Below are 16,217 nucleotides of genomic sequence, written 5' to 3' on the forward strand. Positions count from 1 at the left end.
GCCTAGGAATAATTAGAGGAGTAGAATGGAGGAGAGGCAAATGACAGCTTATTTCTAGTTAAAAGACCTACATGAACTATCATGTCAGCTGGAGTTACAGAGGGAAAAACCTCTGGCTTGCTTGGAAACCAAGCAGTCCGTCTCTTCCGTGGATTCCCCATACGCTGAAGCCACTGTTAAATCAAGAAGAAAGCTCTTTTCTGGGCTACCACTGCTCTGAGCTTTTAATCTGCTTCAGTGAGAATTACACACATCCCTTGTTAAGTGCTCACTACAGTCCCTGGCTGCCCCTGTGAAATGCTCCAGGTTACCTCTGCAGGCAGAGTTATTCCTCTCCAGTTTGGAAACAGGCCATGCAGCCTCCTTTTTATCAGCTGCTCTCCTCTGCCCCCACAAGCAAAGTGTTCTTTATTGAACCCTCACTCTCTTTCCTCCCTCTTGCTCCCACAGGAATGTCTGTGCAGTGCCCAAGGTGCTCTCAGCACTGAGCTTGTCATTAGTGAGTTTTCCTCACTGCAGTGGTAGGGAGGTCAGGGTGTGACACTTAATGAAAACCAGAGCAGTAATATGACCTGGTCTTACCAACATGAGTGATCTATGCACTTTAATTGCTGCATAAAATATGCAAAAGTGCTTGAGGTCATTTAGAAACGTTGGAGTGTTTACAGGAAAGTAGAAACTGAGCTTGAAAAAATGATTACACTTTTTCTTCCTCATGTTAATGGCTATACCAAAGAGCCTTTTAAATATGTCTATATATGGGTTTTAAGCATTCATTCCACATCAGTATTTCACCTTTTTCCTTAAGTGATTTCTATATTCCTAGTAACCAACAATCATTTTGTCTGAATCTCATTTCCTCATAATAGCAACCCCATCAATCTGTGCGTTGTTAAACAGGGAAGCATGCTTGGAAGCCAGAGCACTCAGATTTGATCAAAGATGTTATGCAAACCATTGATTTTAATTTACAGCAATATCCACTTCTTCCATTATTAACAGCTTTGGATTACTGAGGCTGAATAATTAACAAATATTCCTGCTTGATGACAGATTATTCAAAAGGCAGATGTACAGAAATGTAGCCTAGATTAACATCTTTCCTGCACCCCCAGTGATGCATACGCTTATTTAATGTTCCCCAGGGGAGCTGTGCAACATGGCACAAGAGAAATCCTCTTTGGAGAGATATCTCAAATGCTTCCAAAGCTATTACCACAGCAAATGTTCCATAGGCAAGTGTACCAGTGTGTGTTTCTGACCTGCTGATCTCTGTTCAGAGCCCTGGGCTGTGGCCAGCCAATTCGAATGATGCAGATGGGGATGCCACCGCTTGCAGGGCAGGTTTCTGCTGATGGGAAACGTGAGCTCACATCTTTGTCCTGCTTCCTGGCTGAAGCTGAAGCATTTCTTGGACTTCAAGCAGGGCAACACCTAGTGAAATGTGGATCAGTGCTGGTCTCCTTTGGTGTTTCCAGAGATTGCTTTGATGAGTAAAACTCAATCTCTGTGCACTGAAGATGACCTGAGGTGGGTAGTTCTCTCCAGTGGTTGTTTGCTTGCACAGCTCTTTGCTGCTGATGAGACTGGAAGGGATGGAGGTCTCTGTATGGGGCAATAACTTTGTTCACTGAAGAGGATGTCTGGGAGCACAGGACAAACTTCACCTGCTATTATGGTCTCTGTCCTTCATGAGCCCAAGTGAGGGGAAAACATCTGGGACTCTTACAAAAGGAAACACCTACCTTGCAAGGACAGATCTTACCCACCCAAAACCATAAAATGTGTCATTTCTTAGCAAAACCCAGCTGAAATTCAATGTCAATCTTCTGCCTCAAAGCACCAAGCTTGAACAGTAATAACTTCTGAGTTGTAACTTCAGGGTTGTAACTTCCTTGCAGCTGTAGGAGTTTTTGATGCAGAAAACCCTGCTGCTGAAGGAGAGCATAGAGGTGGCTGCAGCTATTTCCATCCCAGCTCCATGGTGAAAATCATCATTTCTCTCCACCTCCAGACCTCTTTTCTCTGGCATCCCTCAAGCTCCCTCCTCCCTATTGCTCGCACAAGAATGGCCTGTGCCCATGCTGAGGGTAGCAGTGGCCACTGAGGAGCCAGCACACACCAGGGCACGGGGCTTGGCCCTGCTCCTGCCTCAGCCAGCCGGGCAGCACGTGGGTGCTGTCACTGTTGGGGAGACAGTGGTGGAGAGTCTGCCTTGACAGAAGGCATGGGGTGCTCCCCAGGAGTGATGTGGAGAGCCTGCCCTGGTGCCAGGGGACAGGGCCACCCTGTTGGTGGCAGCAGAAGGGTTTCCTGTAAAGGGTTTCCCTGCTTTCCCGTGGGAGGTGAGAGGGCAGTTCAGTTCACCTGTGTGTTTGCTACGTGTGTATGTCTCAGTGCAAACCTATTGCCATTAGGATCAGAGCAGCCCATTCAATTAACAAGTCAAATCAAAGTTCTTCACTCCTTCTCTCCACCTCCCTCTGTGGGTTGAGGTCCCAGGGCAACCCAACAACCAGTGCTCTCTCCCTGGGCAGCACGGCCACCAGCATCCCTGCCACGGGGATGGGGACAGAGGTCTCTCAGCAAGCAGCCTCAAAACCCTGGGGCTTCCCCTAAAAAAGAGCCATCAGGCTTGGTCACCAGGTCCTGTCCCAAGACCTGTGGTGGAGTGAGAAGCCCAATTCACAGCTGATGGCCAGCTCACCTCACTGGCAGGGCTCAAGGACAAGAATGGTGTCCCTCCCTCTCTGTATGTGTTGCAGAGTGCAGACGCAAGGTGCTCAAATAACGCAGTGATGAGAATTGTTTAGGAACAGCAGAAGGCACGGGCAGAGCTAGATAAGACAATATATAAATCTAATTCCCTCTGGCTCTGTATAAACTAAACCATCTCAGTCCTCTTTCCCACTGTGCCAGTGTGTATGGGCTGCCATGCTGACTCGGGATGAGAAGGAACATCTTTTGTATGGCCCTATTCAATGTGACATTTTGTTTCACAGATGCAGCCACAGAGCAGTGTTAACCTATTGTGAAGGCTTATTTAGACAGGTACAATTACAGCTTGGCAGTGAAGGTGCCTTTGATCCCAGCATCCCCATTGTTCCCAGGGCTTTTCATCCCAACCAGTGCTCAGCTACAAGGCCTGTAGCTGAGACCTACCTTTGAAGTTATTCTATCTCCGTTTCCCTTTCATTTTCATGGTGTTTTCTTCTGCTGGTGAACATTGTTAATGAAGGTTCTGGCATTCAGTTGTGCTCAAAATACTTGGAGCTTGGTAAGTGTCTGGCTTTCCCCAGCTGGTTGCAGGAGGAGGGCAAGTCTTGAGCCTAGAGCAGTCTGCACAGCTCCTGCAGAGGAGACTTGCCTTGTGCATGGTGCCCACAGGGAAGATGACATTGCTTCAGTACAGGTTCATGTGTCAGCAGCTCCCAGCTTCCTTCCTCTCAAAATCTCCAATGCAGGACTTTGTTTCTGGGGAAAGTGAAGTCTTTCAGATTGGATGTATGAGGAAATGGATGAGGGAGAGTGATTCCTGTCAGGGCAAAGAAGTGGCAACCTACTCTAGGAGCAGCTGTGTGTGGCTAGTGACTGGTTCTGTAGGGTGGCTTGGGATTTTAGCTTTAGGATAAGGAATTAGATGCTAATTGCCTCTAATTTTGTGGGAAGAATGTCTGTATGCAATTTGGGGGGTTATTGGTGATTGGGAAGCACAGAAGCTGATTCCATTTGCTTGATTTTGTGTTTAGTTTGTTAGTACCAGACCAGGGAGGAAAGCTGCCCAGAGACAGTGTTCACCATGTACTGATAGTTTGAAGGAGCAGAGAGAAGGCGGCAAAGAAATCCACCAAGAGCTGTTAAAAATGAGCCCACTGTAATGCAGACCTTTGCCATGTCAGAGAATAGGTAAGGGAAGCCCTCCTAAATGTGTGTAGACATTTCACCTCCTACAGGCCACTAGCAAGCAGAGTGATGGATGAGGCAGATCCTTTTGACTGATAGGGATTTTTTCTGTCAGATGGGAGGAGATATGACGGGACCAGTGTAGGCAAAGTGAAAGCAGCAATTGCAGTGTAATTGTGAGAGCTGCAGGCACAAAATCCACTTGTTCCAAGAATTGCCTGAGAACTGAGGACCTAAGGTGTCAGGAGGCAATACTCTCCAGAAAAAAAACTGGGAAAGTCACATTTAGTTCAGACAAAGTCTTGTCAAGGTTTCTGAATGCACCAAAGGATTTGTCCAGAGCTACCAGCTCCTTGGAGCCTTAATTGCCCTCACTGAAGTTGTACTAAGTTCAGGAGACAACTCTTTCCAATTAAGTGCAAATTCTTTTCAGATGCTAAATAAGATCACATCTTGGCTTTGCCTTTCTTCTATTTTAGCATCTATAATTGGCTTGCACAAAAATAAGCGTCTTGCCATAAGCAAACTCTTAGCCAGGTGTGACCCCTTCAATATAACCCAAGGGACTTTCCTATGTTAAGCAGGAGTGGATTTACTAACATTGGCACCAAAAACTGGCAGGGCAAAAGCAGCAGTCGTGCCTTTGCCTCTGGGCTGGGATCATTCATTCAGTTGCCTTAGACCTCTTTCTTTTTATAGCCATGTAATTGCACTTGGTTTTGAGCTTGTGTATCTTTGCCTAGTGCTCTGCTTTTCTATGAAACTAATTTGAGGCCAGGCTCTCTGATTTCTTCTTCTGTATTTGCTTATAAACATCCTTACCCATCTGGATGAACCTATACTCAGTGACAGATTTCCTTGTAAAACACTGAAAATCAAGAAATTGCTGAGGTGTTGTTCATACTCAGTATGACGAGTCCAACTTCTGCAGGCTGCCATCTCATCCACTGCTGCATCTGGATACGTTCCTTTGCGACCTGATCTAGGTTGACCTGCTTCTGCAGGGAGGTTGGACTAGATGATCTCTTAAAAGTCGCTTCCAACCCCTACCATTCTATGATTTAGCAACGGGCAAAAAAAGTGAGGCTCAAAATGGCATCACTTTTAGGGACGAAGATGGAGATTGTGATGAAGTAAATGTTCTGCAGTGCAGGCTCAGGGTGAAGCCAGTGACTAGAAGCTTACTAACATGGCACAGTTAGCAGAAGCAGGACATCAGCAGTCTTTTAATCTTTTCCAGCTTTGTCAAAATCAGGAGATAAAGTGTAAAAGCATGGAATGTATTTAGTAAATAAAAAGCAACCCCAGAGGAAGTCAAACAGAATAACCGTTCAATTTTTCAATTACCTGAACAATCTCCCAGCATTAATCCTGTGTGCCAAACGCTGGCTCCATACACTGTGAAGAAATTTCCCTGCTGAATTGGTGTCAAGTGCTGCTCTTAATGCCAGTTTATTTCTAGCCACCCTTGATAACACGAACAAACATCCGTTCTCGCCCTTGTAATGTAATAGGCAAAGTTACAGAAGCGAAGGGTTTGGAGACACTGTGTTCTGGCTACATAATTAGAAACAGCTTTAAAGGAAAAAAAGGACTTAAAAATTTGAAAGAAACCCAATTTTATGAGGAATTTAACAGTGTTTATTGCACATTGTGGGTTACCTTCCTGTTCTGCAGGCTCCAAGAAAATATCAACGAGGTTTTTTTACCATTTAATGAGATATTTGTAGAAATGCAGACTTAAATGATATCTTCTCTTTTCTTTCTGTTCATTAGCTGAAAGAAATTACTGATACCAGAATAAGGGTAAATTGGGTACTTCCTTTAAAAAGAAAAATAAGAGAAATTTATCTTCTGTAATTCTGGAGAAGTTGCCAAAAAAAACCCAACAAAAAAGCCAGACTGCCTCTTGTTCTGTGGCACAGAGGGAGGGAAGGGAAGAGAGAACAAGGGAAAAAAAATCAAGATGTGAAATGTTCCTCTCGAGGAAAACCTTAAGGAAAAAGAAAGAGAAAGTGAAAGGAAAGAAAACCAAAATACTTTTGTATAGAAAATAGCATTATTTGCTATTATTTGCATTTGGGGTCCTGTGTCCTGTTCTGGGCTACCCACTCAAGAGGGACAAGGAACTTGTAAGAAGAGTCCAGTGCAGGGCCACCAAGATGATCAGGGGACTGGAGCATCTCTCTTATGAAGAAAGGCTGTAAAACCTGGGGTTGTTCAGCCTGGAGAAGGCTGAGGGGGGATCTCATCACATTTACATGTATTTAAAAAGTGGTTGCCAAGAGGATGGGGTGACACTTTTTTTCTGTAGTATCCAGCGACAAGACAAGGGGTAAAGGACATAAACATAACAGAAAACAAAAGTTCCACTTAAACACAAGGAAAAACTTCTTTACTGTAAGGGTGAGGGAGCCCTGGCACAGGCTGCCCTGGGAGGGTGTGGAGTCTCTTCCTCTGGAAGTTTCCAAACCTGCCTGGACACGTTCCTGTGTGACCTGATGGAAGGGAACCTGCTTTAGCAAAGGACTGGGCTCTCTGATCTCTAGAGATCCCTTCCAACCCCATCATTCTGTGATTCTATGATTTATTGGGGTGAAAAGAAAAACACCCATATTTTTGTCCAGAGGCCCTGAATTGGAAGGTATTTTAGGAAGCCAGGCGCAGTTCACCCCAGCTCTTGGAAATGAGCTCCTGCCCTGTGCTTCTCAGCTTCTCTGCCACTGGGAGACCGTGGTGGGTGTAGCCACCTGTAGCCATTGTGCTGATGAACACAAGCCTTGCAGCTTTCCTCATAAATAACAGATGCTCTTTGTTAATGGTCTTGGTGGGAAGGCTGTTGTGCTGCTGTGGGCGTGGGGATGCTGCTCTTACACTTACCAAAACGGGTGCCCACGCCTGGCACCTCAGCACTACCCAGCAGAGCCCCTCCTGATGCTGCTGCAGCTTCTTTCTCTTCTGTTTTGTTTTCTGTGTGCTCTCCAGTTCGAGTGAGGGCTTCAGCATTGCAGAGAAGATTGTGCTGCTCACCTTCATCTCCGCCGTTATACTGATGGCCATCCTGGGGAACCTGCTGGTGATGGTGGCTGTGTGCCGGGACAGGCAGCTCAGGTGAGCTCACCCAGCCACCCACTGCCTGACCTTCTGTGGGGAGGCACAGGAGAAAATCACTGCCTTAAAAACCCCTCACCTGAGGGCATCAGCTGCTGCATTGAAGGATGGCTCTGGCCATGCATCACACCACGGTGATGTCAGACTCTCACAGTGGCCTCAGAGCATCCCCGCTTGGATTCATGCTGTGGCAATGAGATCATTGTAGTATCCATCCTCTGTATTTTTAGCCAACTCAGTATAAAAAATCCCAGATAAACCAGTGAAAAACAGAGCTATGCAGCAATTCCTGGGAAAGCAGGTTGGCCTGTACCCCTTTTCCACCTCAAGCCCATCAGAAAACTATGCAGATCAAGGTCCTGTTGCGGTTGTGCAGCATTGCCGCAGCTTGGCAGATGCTGCCAATGATTTGGGGGAGTTCACAGGCAAAGCTCCTGTCTCAAGGATTGCTGCTACCCCTGGGAGTTGTCACACCAGCTTCAGGAGCAGAGTGAGATATTCAGAAGCCTCTATTCATGTTCTGTGTGGGATTTTTAATGGATTTAATTCTATTTTATTGTTATGATTTAAAAAGTGCTCTTCAAGGTAAAATTACAGCTTCAGTCTAGGTTCTTCTCAGTGCTTTCTGGAAGGATTTTCTTGATTTAAAAGTTAAAATAAAATCTCCTTCTCCACCCCAAACTCTCCAATCACACAGAGGCCTGTGAGCATCCATTTGCCTCTTCTGTGTGAGCAGAAAGATGTGTTTGTGCAGGGAACACGGTGAATGTTTAGCTGGAAATAGCAGGAACAAAGTAGGAGGGACCATACAAAGTGAGGAGTATGTTAGAGAGGACGTTTCAGTGTACTGGAGCAAAGTAGACCCAAACACAAGGTGAAATCTCTGTCCACGTGTAGAGGATGCTGCACTGAAAGTGTTTCACCCTGATTTTGTGATCTGTCACGTAGGAAAATCAAGACCAACTATTTCATTGTGTCGCTTGCCTTTGCGGACCTGCTGGTGTCAGTGCTGGTGATGCCCTTTGGAGCCATCGAGTTGGTTCAGGACAACTGGATCTATGGAGAGATGTTCTGCCTGGTCCGCACGTCCCTCGATGTGCTGCTCACCACGGCCTCAATCCTGCACCTGTGCTGTATCTCGCTGGACAGGTATGAACAGAAAAGCCTAGAGAATAATTGTAGTTGCTTTAAGTGTCTTCAGTGTTGTTGCTTGTCAGCAGTAGCCAAAGAGCAAATACAAGCCTGCTGGGAACCACAGAGCAATAAATCTCAGAAGCTGTTTTAGGAGAGATCTCTCTAAATCCTCATCAGTGTAGGAAAGCCTTGAGAGGAATGAGGTTTATATTGATAGAGCAAGCCAGGTCTTCAGCTGCTTTCATCAGTGCTCTGTTTGCATTGCTGTTTATACCTAATGCAGTTTTTCCTTTCAAGTAAAGAAAGACTCCTTAAAGATGTAGCTAAAGGAAAGAGCTGCAGCCATTGCAAATGGAGAGGCATCATCCACAGGTGTCATTTTAGCAGAGACTTTGCTCTCTGTTGCAATGTCAGGCGTTGCTCAGTGCCAGGGGCTGCAGGAGAGGCTCAGCTGGTGAAGGGCTCAATGTGTTCTTCTGAGACGACTGAAACACTCAATTATCTGTCTTTCTCTTGTTAAAAAAACCTATTTGACCTGTCTTTCAAGTGCTATCAGAACTGCTTTTCCTGCTGCTGGCAGCCACACATGCAGGTGAAAACTGGTATTGCTAAATGACACATTGTGACATATAGTAGTAGATTATAAGGAGAAAGAGTAAAAAGAGCAATCCCCCCCTAAATGTTATAGGCTGTTTTCCTGAGGCATCCATTTACACATCTCTACTAGTAAAGGCTAATGAGGAGTTAAATAAAGCTGGTGAAAGGAATGCATAGGCTTTGTGGGATCCTGAAAACTTTCTTTTCTTTCAAACTTTTCCTGCAAAATTAAGATGAAGCCAAAATCCTCAATAATTTATGGCAAACAAATATCTGTTTTATCATTATCTGCAGTTTTTTGGGGGGTAACCAGCAGAACCTTCCATGCAGAATAGCAAGAATTTTTCAGCAGATAAATACTTAGAAGAAAACATTTTGACTGGTTAGTCTAATAAGCAATATGTAGAGCTTTCAGTTTGAGTTCTGTGCAGAGATTTCAATACCTTTAAAAATACTCTTTTTTAATATTACCAATAGTGGCCAAAATAATCATCATCAATCTCATCATTGTGACAACTGGTATTTAAATAGCATCTTTCATCCAAGCAGTCTGTAACCTGACAGACTTCAAAAGATCTTTGATTCACTTCTCCATTGATGGGCAGCACTCCTTTGTTGTGGGAGAAAAGGGCACTGACACAGGCAGCTTTGTGTCCAGAGGGAAGCTGATGTGCAGTAGCTTACAGCCTGTTTCGTTATCTGGAGGTTTAGGTGGTTGGAAAACAATAGGAAGCTCATTATCTTAAAAACATTGACAAATTGCCACTTTGAGCCAACTAGCAGTAAAGCAGAAGTTAGGCACTGTGCTCTGGATGTGGCCTTGTTATACAAAATGTTGGAGTTTGATTCTCCAGACTCTTAATTAAATATAGTGAGGGGTTTATAGAGAAGGGGATGTGAAGGAAAAATGTTTTCCTCCCCTTCCCTTCACCTCCTGATCTCTGGACAGTCACAGGGCAGAAGGTACCTCCCATGTGGGGTGTGCAGAAAGGAAACTCCCCTCTTTCTCTTGCCTGTGCCGCCCTCTTGCAGACCCCAACCACTTCATGAGCTCTTGCTCCTGATGCCTGATCCTGTCAGTTGCCATGTCTGGAGGGCTTGGGGACAACCTTATCTCTATGGCTGTTGAAATGTGTGGCTCAGAGTTAATGTATTAGAAATACAGAGCAGAGATCACAGTTTTATACAGGAAGATTTTCTTTCTGTAAAGAGACCTGAGGCAGAGTTTGCAAACACTCAGCTCAGTAGAAAGAACTGGAAATGAGAAAAAAAGGAGCAAACAACCCTAAAATTACGTGGATTAGATTATTCTGTATTAAAATGAAACATTCAGAGCAGAGTGTGAACACCTGGAGAGGGCTACAGCTCTACTCTTCATTCTGTGCTCTTTTGTTCTCTGCCCAGGCAGTCTGGAATGCTGCCTTAGCAATGAATGAGCATCACAGCCCACAGTAACATGTGGATGATTCCCCTTCTTCTGGACAGAGGGCAATGGGGAACTGAGTCTGGGGACCCCCACTCCATCCCCCCATCCCAAGCCAATGCTAGAATACTACACAGAAAAGGAGAATGGCTGTCTTGAAAAGAAGCAGAAGGTGTAGCTGTGTTTTGGATGAGACTAACTCTCTAAGCTTGATCTATGTGTGTTCTGATAAGGTTTTGGGAAGGTGCAGCACCACCCCCTCATCCCAACACTGAGGTCTGAGGATGATGGGCGCTGCACCTGAACAAGTCCCGTATCAGCATCACTCCATTTAAGTAGCTCAGTCTTCTGTGATAAAATCATCCTGCTTTTAAAGACTACTGCTTACTGAGTGTGTACTTGACCCTGTTGCTTGTCCAGAGACATTCTTCCTGTTTCTTCTGGGTTAGAAAGATTCTTTAAAGTGGAAGGAAAAACAGACACACACACACTGGCTAAAAATACCCAACATCCAGCAATCTTGATGCCAAACTGATAGAAAAAGAAGTGTTTATGGCTCTGAGTTTGAGGGAGCTGGAAGTCATCTTCAGGATCACAGCAAAAATGTTCCTTCAGAAAATACCTGCAAACTTCTTCCTCATGAATGCACCAACAGAGAAACTGCCAGATGTCAGAATTGTGGGGTGCACAAATGGTCTTTCTCTTTTGCCTGTGATTACCATACATGAGCTATTTTGTGCTCTCAAGCAGAGCAAGGGGAAGAAAAAAGGTACTCCAAGCTGGTATTTATCATTTGCTTGGTGCTTTCATGCCAAAGAATGATGCCTCTGCAGACTAGCTGCAGAGCTGATCTACATTTTAGGTAATTCTCTGGTACTGTGTTTTTCCTTCTTCTCTTCTCAAAGTGTCTTTATTGCATACTTGCTAGAGCAATGCCCAGTACACATACCACCATTAGCACAGCACTAACAGCCACATCCCTGAGACAGGCTGCTTCTCTTCAAAAGCACTTCAATTTGCCATAGGAACTTTTCTCTATTGTCTAAACTCCTCAGGACATACATGTGTCTCCTGGCCATTCAGTCTTGCTGATGCTATTTTGAAGCTATTCATTTGGAGCTTTACCGCTGACCTGAAAAAACCCAGGTTTTAATCTTACATGTTTCAAGAGGTGTGTTTGTTCTCTCAGGACAAGAAGGCACAGTTAGGTCTGTGTTTGCTGGCAGTGTCAGCTAAAAGAGAAAGCCTAAGTTCTATCTGTCTCACGTGAAGAGGAGAATCCCAAGTCAGCTGCGGGGTTTTCATCACTTTCTGTTTGATCAGATACCTCAGTATGAATCTGACTGAATCCCAAGACTACAGACTTCTGGGTTTTCCCAGGATTAAATGTCAAGTTGAGACCCCCCACCATGGTGCCTGAGACAGACCAAGCTGCCTCCTGAACTGCTGTAAATGAGAGTATTATGAAGGTGGATCAGTCCTTAGTCATATCTCTCTCAAAGCTGCATTTCTTCCTCTGACTGATTAACATGATCTTCAAAACAGAACTTGGTAGAACACCAGTAGGGTGCTGTAGCTGAAGTTGTTTAACATCTACCTGGACATGGACCTTGAGCACAGAGACAGTCTTGACATGGACAGAGGTTTCTGTGCCAGTTCATGAGCTCTTTCATGTCCCAAGCAGTCTATGAAAAGGCCTTGCTTTCTTTCTGACTTGCCATTGTACACACTGTTTTACATTTCTGCAGTGTTTGCTCACTGTCACAGTCTGGCAGCCTGATTAGGTTAAATCAGAAAACCTGTTGGATGAAACAGTTGTTTTCCACTGCATAAGCACAGACACTGATGCCTGCAGTTAAACTGGTGCCCTGTACCTGTCAATGCTGTCAGGTCTAAACATTAACAAAGGCCAAGGACATTACAGATTTTGTCTACAGGGCCTGTTTAATAAACCATTTCTTCTGATAGAAATGAAACATGAGGTCTTTTCCTGTATCTCTCACAGGAGGCATTTTGGTGGAAGAAGACAGAGAGAATGCAGACATTCTGATTTTGGGCCTTAACACGTCCCTAAGGATGTGCCATGGTCTCTTCCTTGCTGCCCTGGGGGGGATGTTACCCTTGTGCCATGTCCTGTTGCAGGTCACCTGGAGCTAGTGACAGTTCCACTTCACTCCTGTGTCCTTTTTGCAGAAGTTAATTCCCTTTCCTTGCTGTGAATTTGACTGTTCCAAACCTCTTCAGCATTGAGACAACAGGGACTTTCAACACAGCTTGAATGGAGTGGTGGATACAGAATAATAGATCTTTTTCCCATTCCAAAAGAAGGCTAAACCCTGCCTTTGAAAGCTTTTCCTTGCTGATGTGCCAACCCATTGCTGTGACTGTCCTGGGAGCATAACTTCCAGGTGTGTTTTGGTCTATGATGATGCTGAGAAGGACAAGGGGAAAATTTTGGCCTCACTTCACATCTGTGGTAGAGATGAAAAGTGAAAATATCCAGACTTCAGTCACATCTGAATGTATGTGAGTACAAAAATTATCTAAGTTCCACCCATTTCTTGAGCACTTTGCCAAAAAACCTCTTCCTTTTGCAGATTGAACTCAAAAAAGTTGTGCTATCCCTAGTGTGTATTAGTTAAAATGTGGGCACCTGACAGTGCAGTATAATAGAGATTAATGACTTGACAGAATAACCATCTCTAACCCAAATGAGCAGTGGACCCAACAAGTTCTGTTCACAGCAAGCATTTAAGAGTCTGGTAGAGCCTCCTGAGTTCCAGCAGCTGCACTGAATTTTCTTTTTGAGACTTGGACTACAGGCTTTCAAAGCATATCTTGTCCTGTACAAACATTAGTTGGGAGTTGAAGAGACTTCCAGACAGTTGATTTTGTGTGGTATTCTGCAGTCATCTCCAGGTTAGCCCAAAATACTCACTCTGACATGAGCAAGGGCAACATATCTTTCACGTCAGCTCTTGTCTGCAAAACATCAGACCTAAACTTTAAAAGTTGCTGGCAGAAACTTGAATTTCTGTGACAATTTCTCATGGTTTTGGGATTGTTTTTTTTCTGCAGTGAGATCTGACTCCCAGATGGTGTTAAGAGAACAGAATCATAGAATCGTTTTGGTTGGAAAAGACCTTTTGGAGTCCAACCACCAACTTAACACTGCCAAGCCCACCACTAACCCGTGTCACTCAGCACCTCATCTGTGCATCTTTTAAATCTCTCCAGGGCTGGGGACTCCATCACCACCCTGGGCAGCCTGAGATAGTGTTTAATGACCCTCTTGGTGAAAACGTTCTTCCACAGCTACAATCTAAACCTCCCCTGGTGCAACTTGGGCCCATTTCTTCTTGTTCTATCACTTGTTACTTGGGAGAAGAGACCAACCCCCAGTAGATGAGGAGACAGTGGTGGCTAGTCCTGGGAAGATCAGATCAAGTAGATGAATGCCTGGATTTCTGTGCAGGGAAGGATGGTTCAGGCCATCGTGGAGCTGTTCTCTGTCACCACTGCTTCACCCCTCCTTGCAGCTGGATGGGAGGAGCACTGACAGCATTGCTTCCTTCATAGGGTTTTATTTAATGTTTGCTAACTGTTGCCCTTCTGTTCATTCAGATTTTATGGGAATGTGCTTTTTGTAACCAGTTTTTATTGTGATTCATATATTTCCTGCCTTCTGTTTTATTTTGGGACATGCAACTGTGGGTGGTTTTTTTTTTTTAAGGAAACTGAGTGGTTAATCTTAATCCCCAGGACTCAGTTTGGAAAGTCATTCTCAGAAACATAGCTTGAAAGCAACATTCTCAGAAAGTGTTGCTTGAAAAGACTTTTATCTGATAATATCTTGTATCTATTTCCATTACTGCCTCTGGGAAAGAAAAAAAGAGAGTAAAGAAAAAAGCATTCAGGCTTTAATTCTCAAAGGCATTTGAGAAAATCTGGAGAAACTGCCACAGGATAAACTGATTTTACCAGTCAGAGACAGGGAGAAAAGTACTGCAGACACTTAGAGACACTCTCAGTCTCATCTGAAAAAGTGCTTTTCCAAATTACAGAGGTACCTCGGGGCTCACTGAATCCAAATTTCGCTGTCACTGGGTTATGCTTTTTCATCATCACTTTGGTATTCTAATATAAATGAAATATTTATCCTTGAATTATTTCTTTATTGCATGTTTTATGCATAGCTACCTTTTCTTTGTGCCTTTACACTAAAAATAATTGAACTGCATATAAATAGATGAAGCAGCTATGTTAGAGTCTCCAAATACAGTTAACCTGTCAGGAAAGGCAGTTTTCTTCTCCAGTATTTGCAGTACAATTTGCAATAGAATTACTTCTCAAAGTCTTGGAGGGGGAAGAAAAAATGAAACAAACAGGTCCTAAATGTCTGTAGTCTTGGCTTAGATGCACATCTGGCACCTCTGTTCTTCACGCAGCCAGAGCATCCTGCTGCCTCTCTCTGCTTCCTCCAGCTCTCCTGGCTACATCCCAGCCAATGAAGCTTTCCTCCAAGTCTGTATCTCTGCTGGGCACTAGGTATGCCATTTCCCTGACAGATTTGAAATATGTTCAGGTTTGCAATGTTACATTGCACCGAAACAACTCCGTGTTTGTATATTCAATGCTAATCTTGCTGGAATCCGAGCATACCACATAATCACTGCTAAATAAAGGCTAAAGCAAAGCAGATGTATCCAGAGTGTTGGAGCACTGGAGTGACAGATGCTCGTTGCACCATTTACAAACATTAATTAACATTAATGTACTGTTCAGGCATCAAATTAGCACGGTCCCTTGAGAGAGATGACGTTTTGGAGGTTCCCCAAACGCCGTGCTCTGCAGTGGCAGTTGCTCTGCAGATGCAGCCTTCTCCCTGTGTGGGGTGGGAGGGCATGTGCAGGGGACCCAGGAGTGGCCAGGTTTAGGTGGTCACTGGTCCTACCCACCCTGCCTGCTGCTTCACCTTTCCTGTGCTGTGTCGTGTCACTCTCTGTGTCTCTCTTTTGCAGGGTGATGCAGCTGATGCAGATGAGGCACAGGCTAAACTGACTTGTCAAAGGATGCCTGGCCATGGTGGGGCTTGAGGGCAGGAGCATGATATCTTTCTCAAGGATGGGGAGAAAGCAGCTGTGCCCAGCAGTGCTCTGCTAAACATCTGCTGTCTGGCCAGGGGCAGGGGGAGGTTGTTAGTGTGAAGACTTCTTAGGTTTTAAATAGCTATCAGTAAGTAATGATTAGGCAGTCGGCAATCTGATTATGTGACACAAATTCCAACTACAGTTTCAAACCAGGCTATAAATCCCCTGTGCCCTTTTCAGCTGGAAAGGCATCTGATCTCATACAGCTCCCAGGTGCTTAGGTAGAGGAACAGGGAGGCAGCACAGGAAGAGGTTGAGCAAAGGCAAATGGAAACAATCCACGAGAGCTTAGGCATGCAACATGTAGCTGCAGAGTTATCCTGGTCAGCACTCGGCTCAGGAGGAAAACTTAACACAAGGTTTGCAGAATTCCAGTCCGAGAGCATTAAGAAAAATAACAGAGCAGATGGCCATGGCACAGCCTGAGGGATGCACTGTCCTTTATTAATCCTTACAAACCCTCTAGAAATATGGTGATTTATTTTGCCACTGTTTCTGCCAATAGCCCTCCCCACACACAGACCCACACGGGGACCATGAAGTAGTCCTCTATCTCCATTTGGCAACATACGTTTGTTTGTATTCCTAGCTAAATTTATCCAGTTCCAATTAACTGCTCTCTTTAGCATTTTTCTCAGTGTAATTATCTCAACACCAGCAGGCTGTTGTTTTTCTAATAAGAACTTAATTTTGTCCGATATAATCATTTTTAGGACCTTTTCTTTTTCCCTTGACCAGCGATGCATAACTTTGTTGTATTTGGCATAGTCAGAGACTGTGGCTTATTTGCTCAGTGGGAAAAAGGAAAAGAGAAAGAGCTGTTCTCTCTCTCTCAAAAAAAGTGAAAAACTGGTTATGCAGAGAATCTGGTTTCACTGAAATATCAGCAAAGCCAGTAG

General features: G+C 44.5%; 1 protein-coding gene across 1 annotated transcript in view; it reads left to right on the forward strand.

Moving 5' to 3' along the window:
• Positions 1-947: 947 nt before the first annotated feature.
• Positions 948-16,217, forward strand: part of HTR4 (5-hydroxytryptamine receptor 4) — a 74,381-nt gene continuing 59,111 nt past the window's right edge. The window contains exons 1-3 of the mRNA XM_062002807.1: positions 948-973; positions 6,889-7,014; positions 7,963-8,163. Coding sequence (XP_061858791.1) covers positions 948-973; positions 6,889-7,014; positions 7,963-8,163 — 353 coding nt within the window. The remainder of the gene's footprint in view (positions 974-6,888; positions 7,015-7,962; positions 8,164-16,217) is intronic.

This window comes from Colius striatus, chromosome 9 (genome assembly GCF_028858725.1).
Source record: "Colius striatus isolate bColStr4 chromosome 9, bColStr4.1.hap1, whole genome shotgun sequence".
Taxonomy (NCBI): Eukaryota; Metazoa; Chordata; class Aves; order Coliiformes; family Coliidae; genus Colius; species Colius striatus.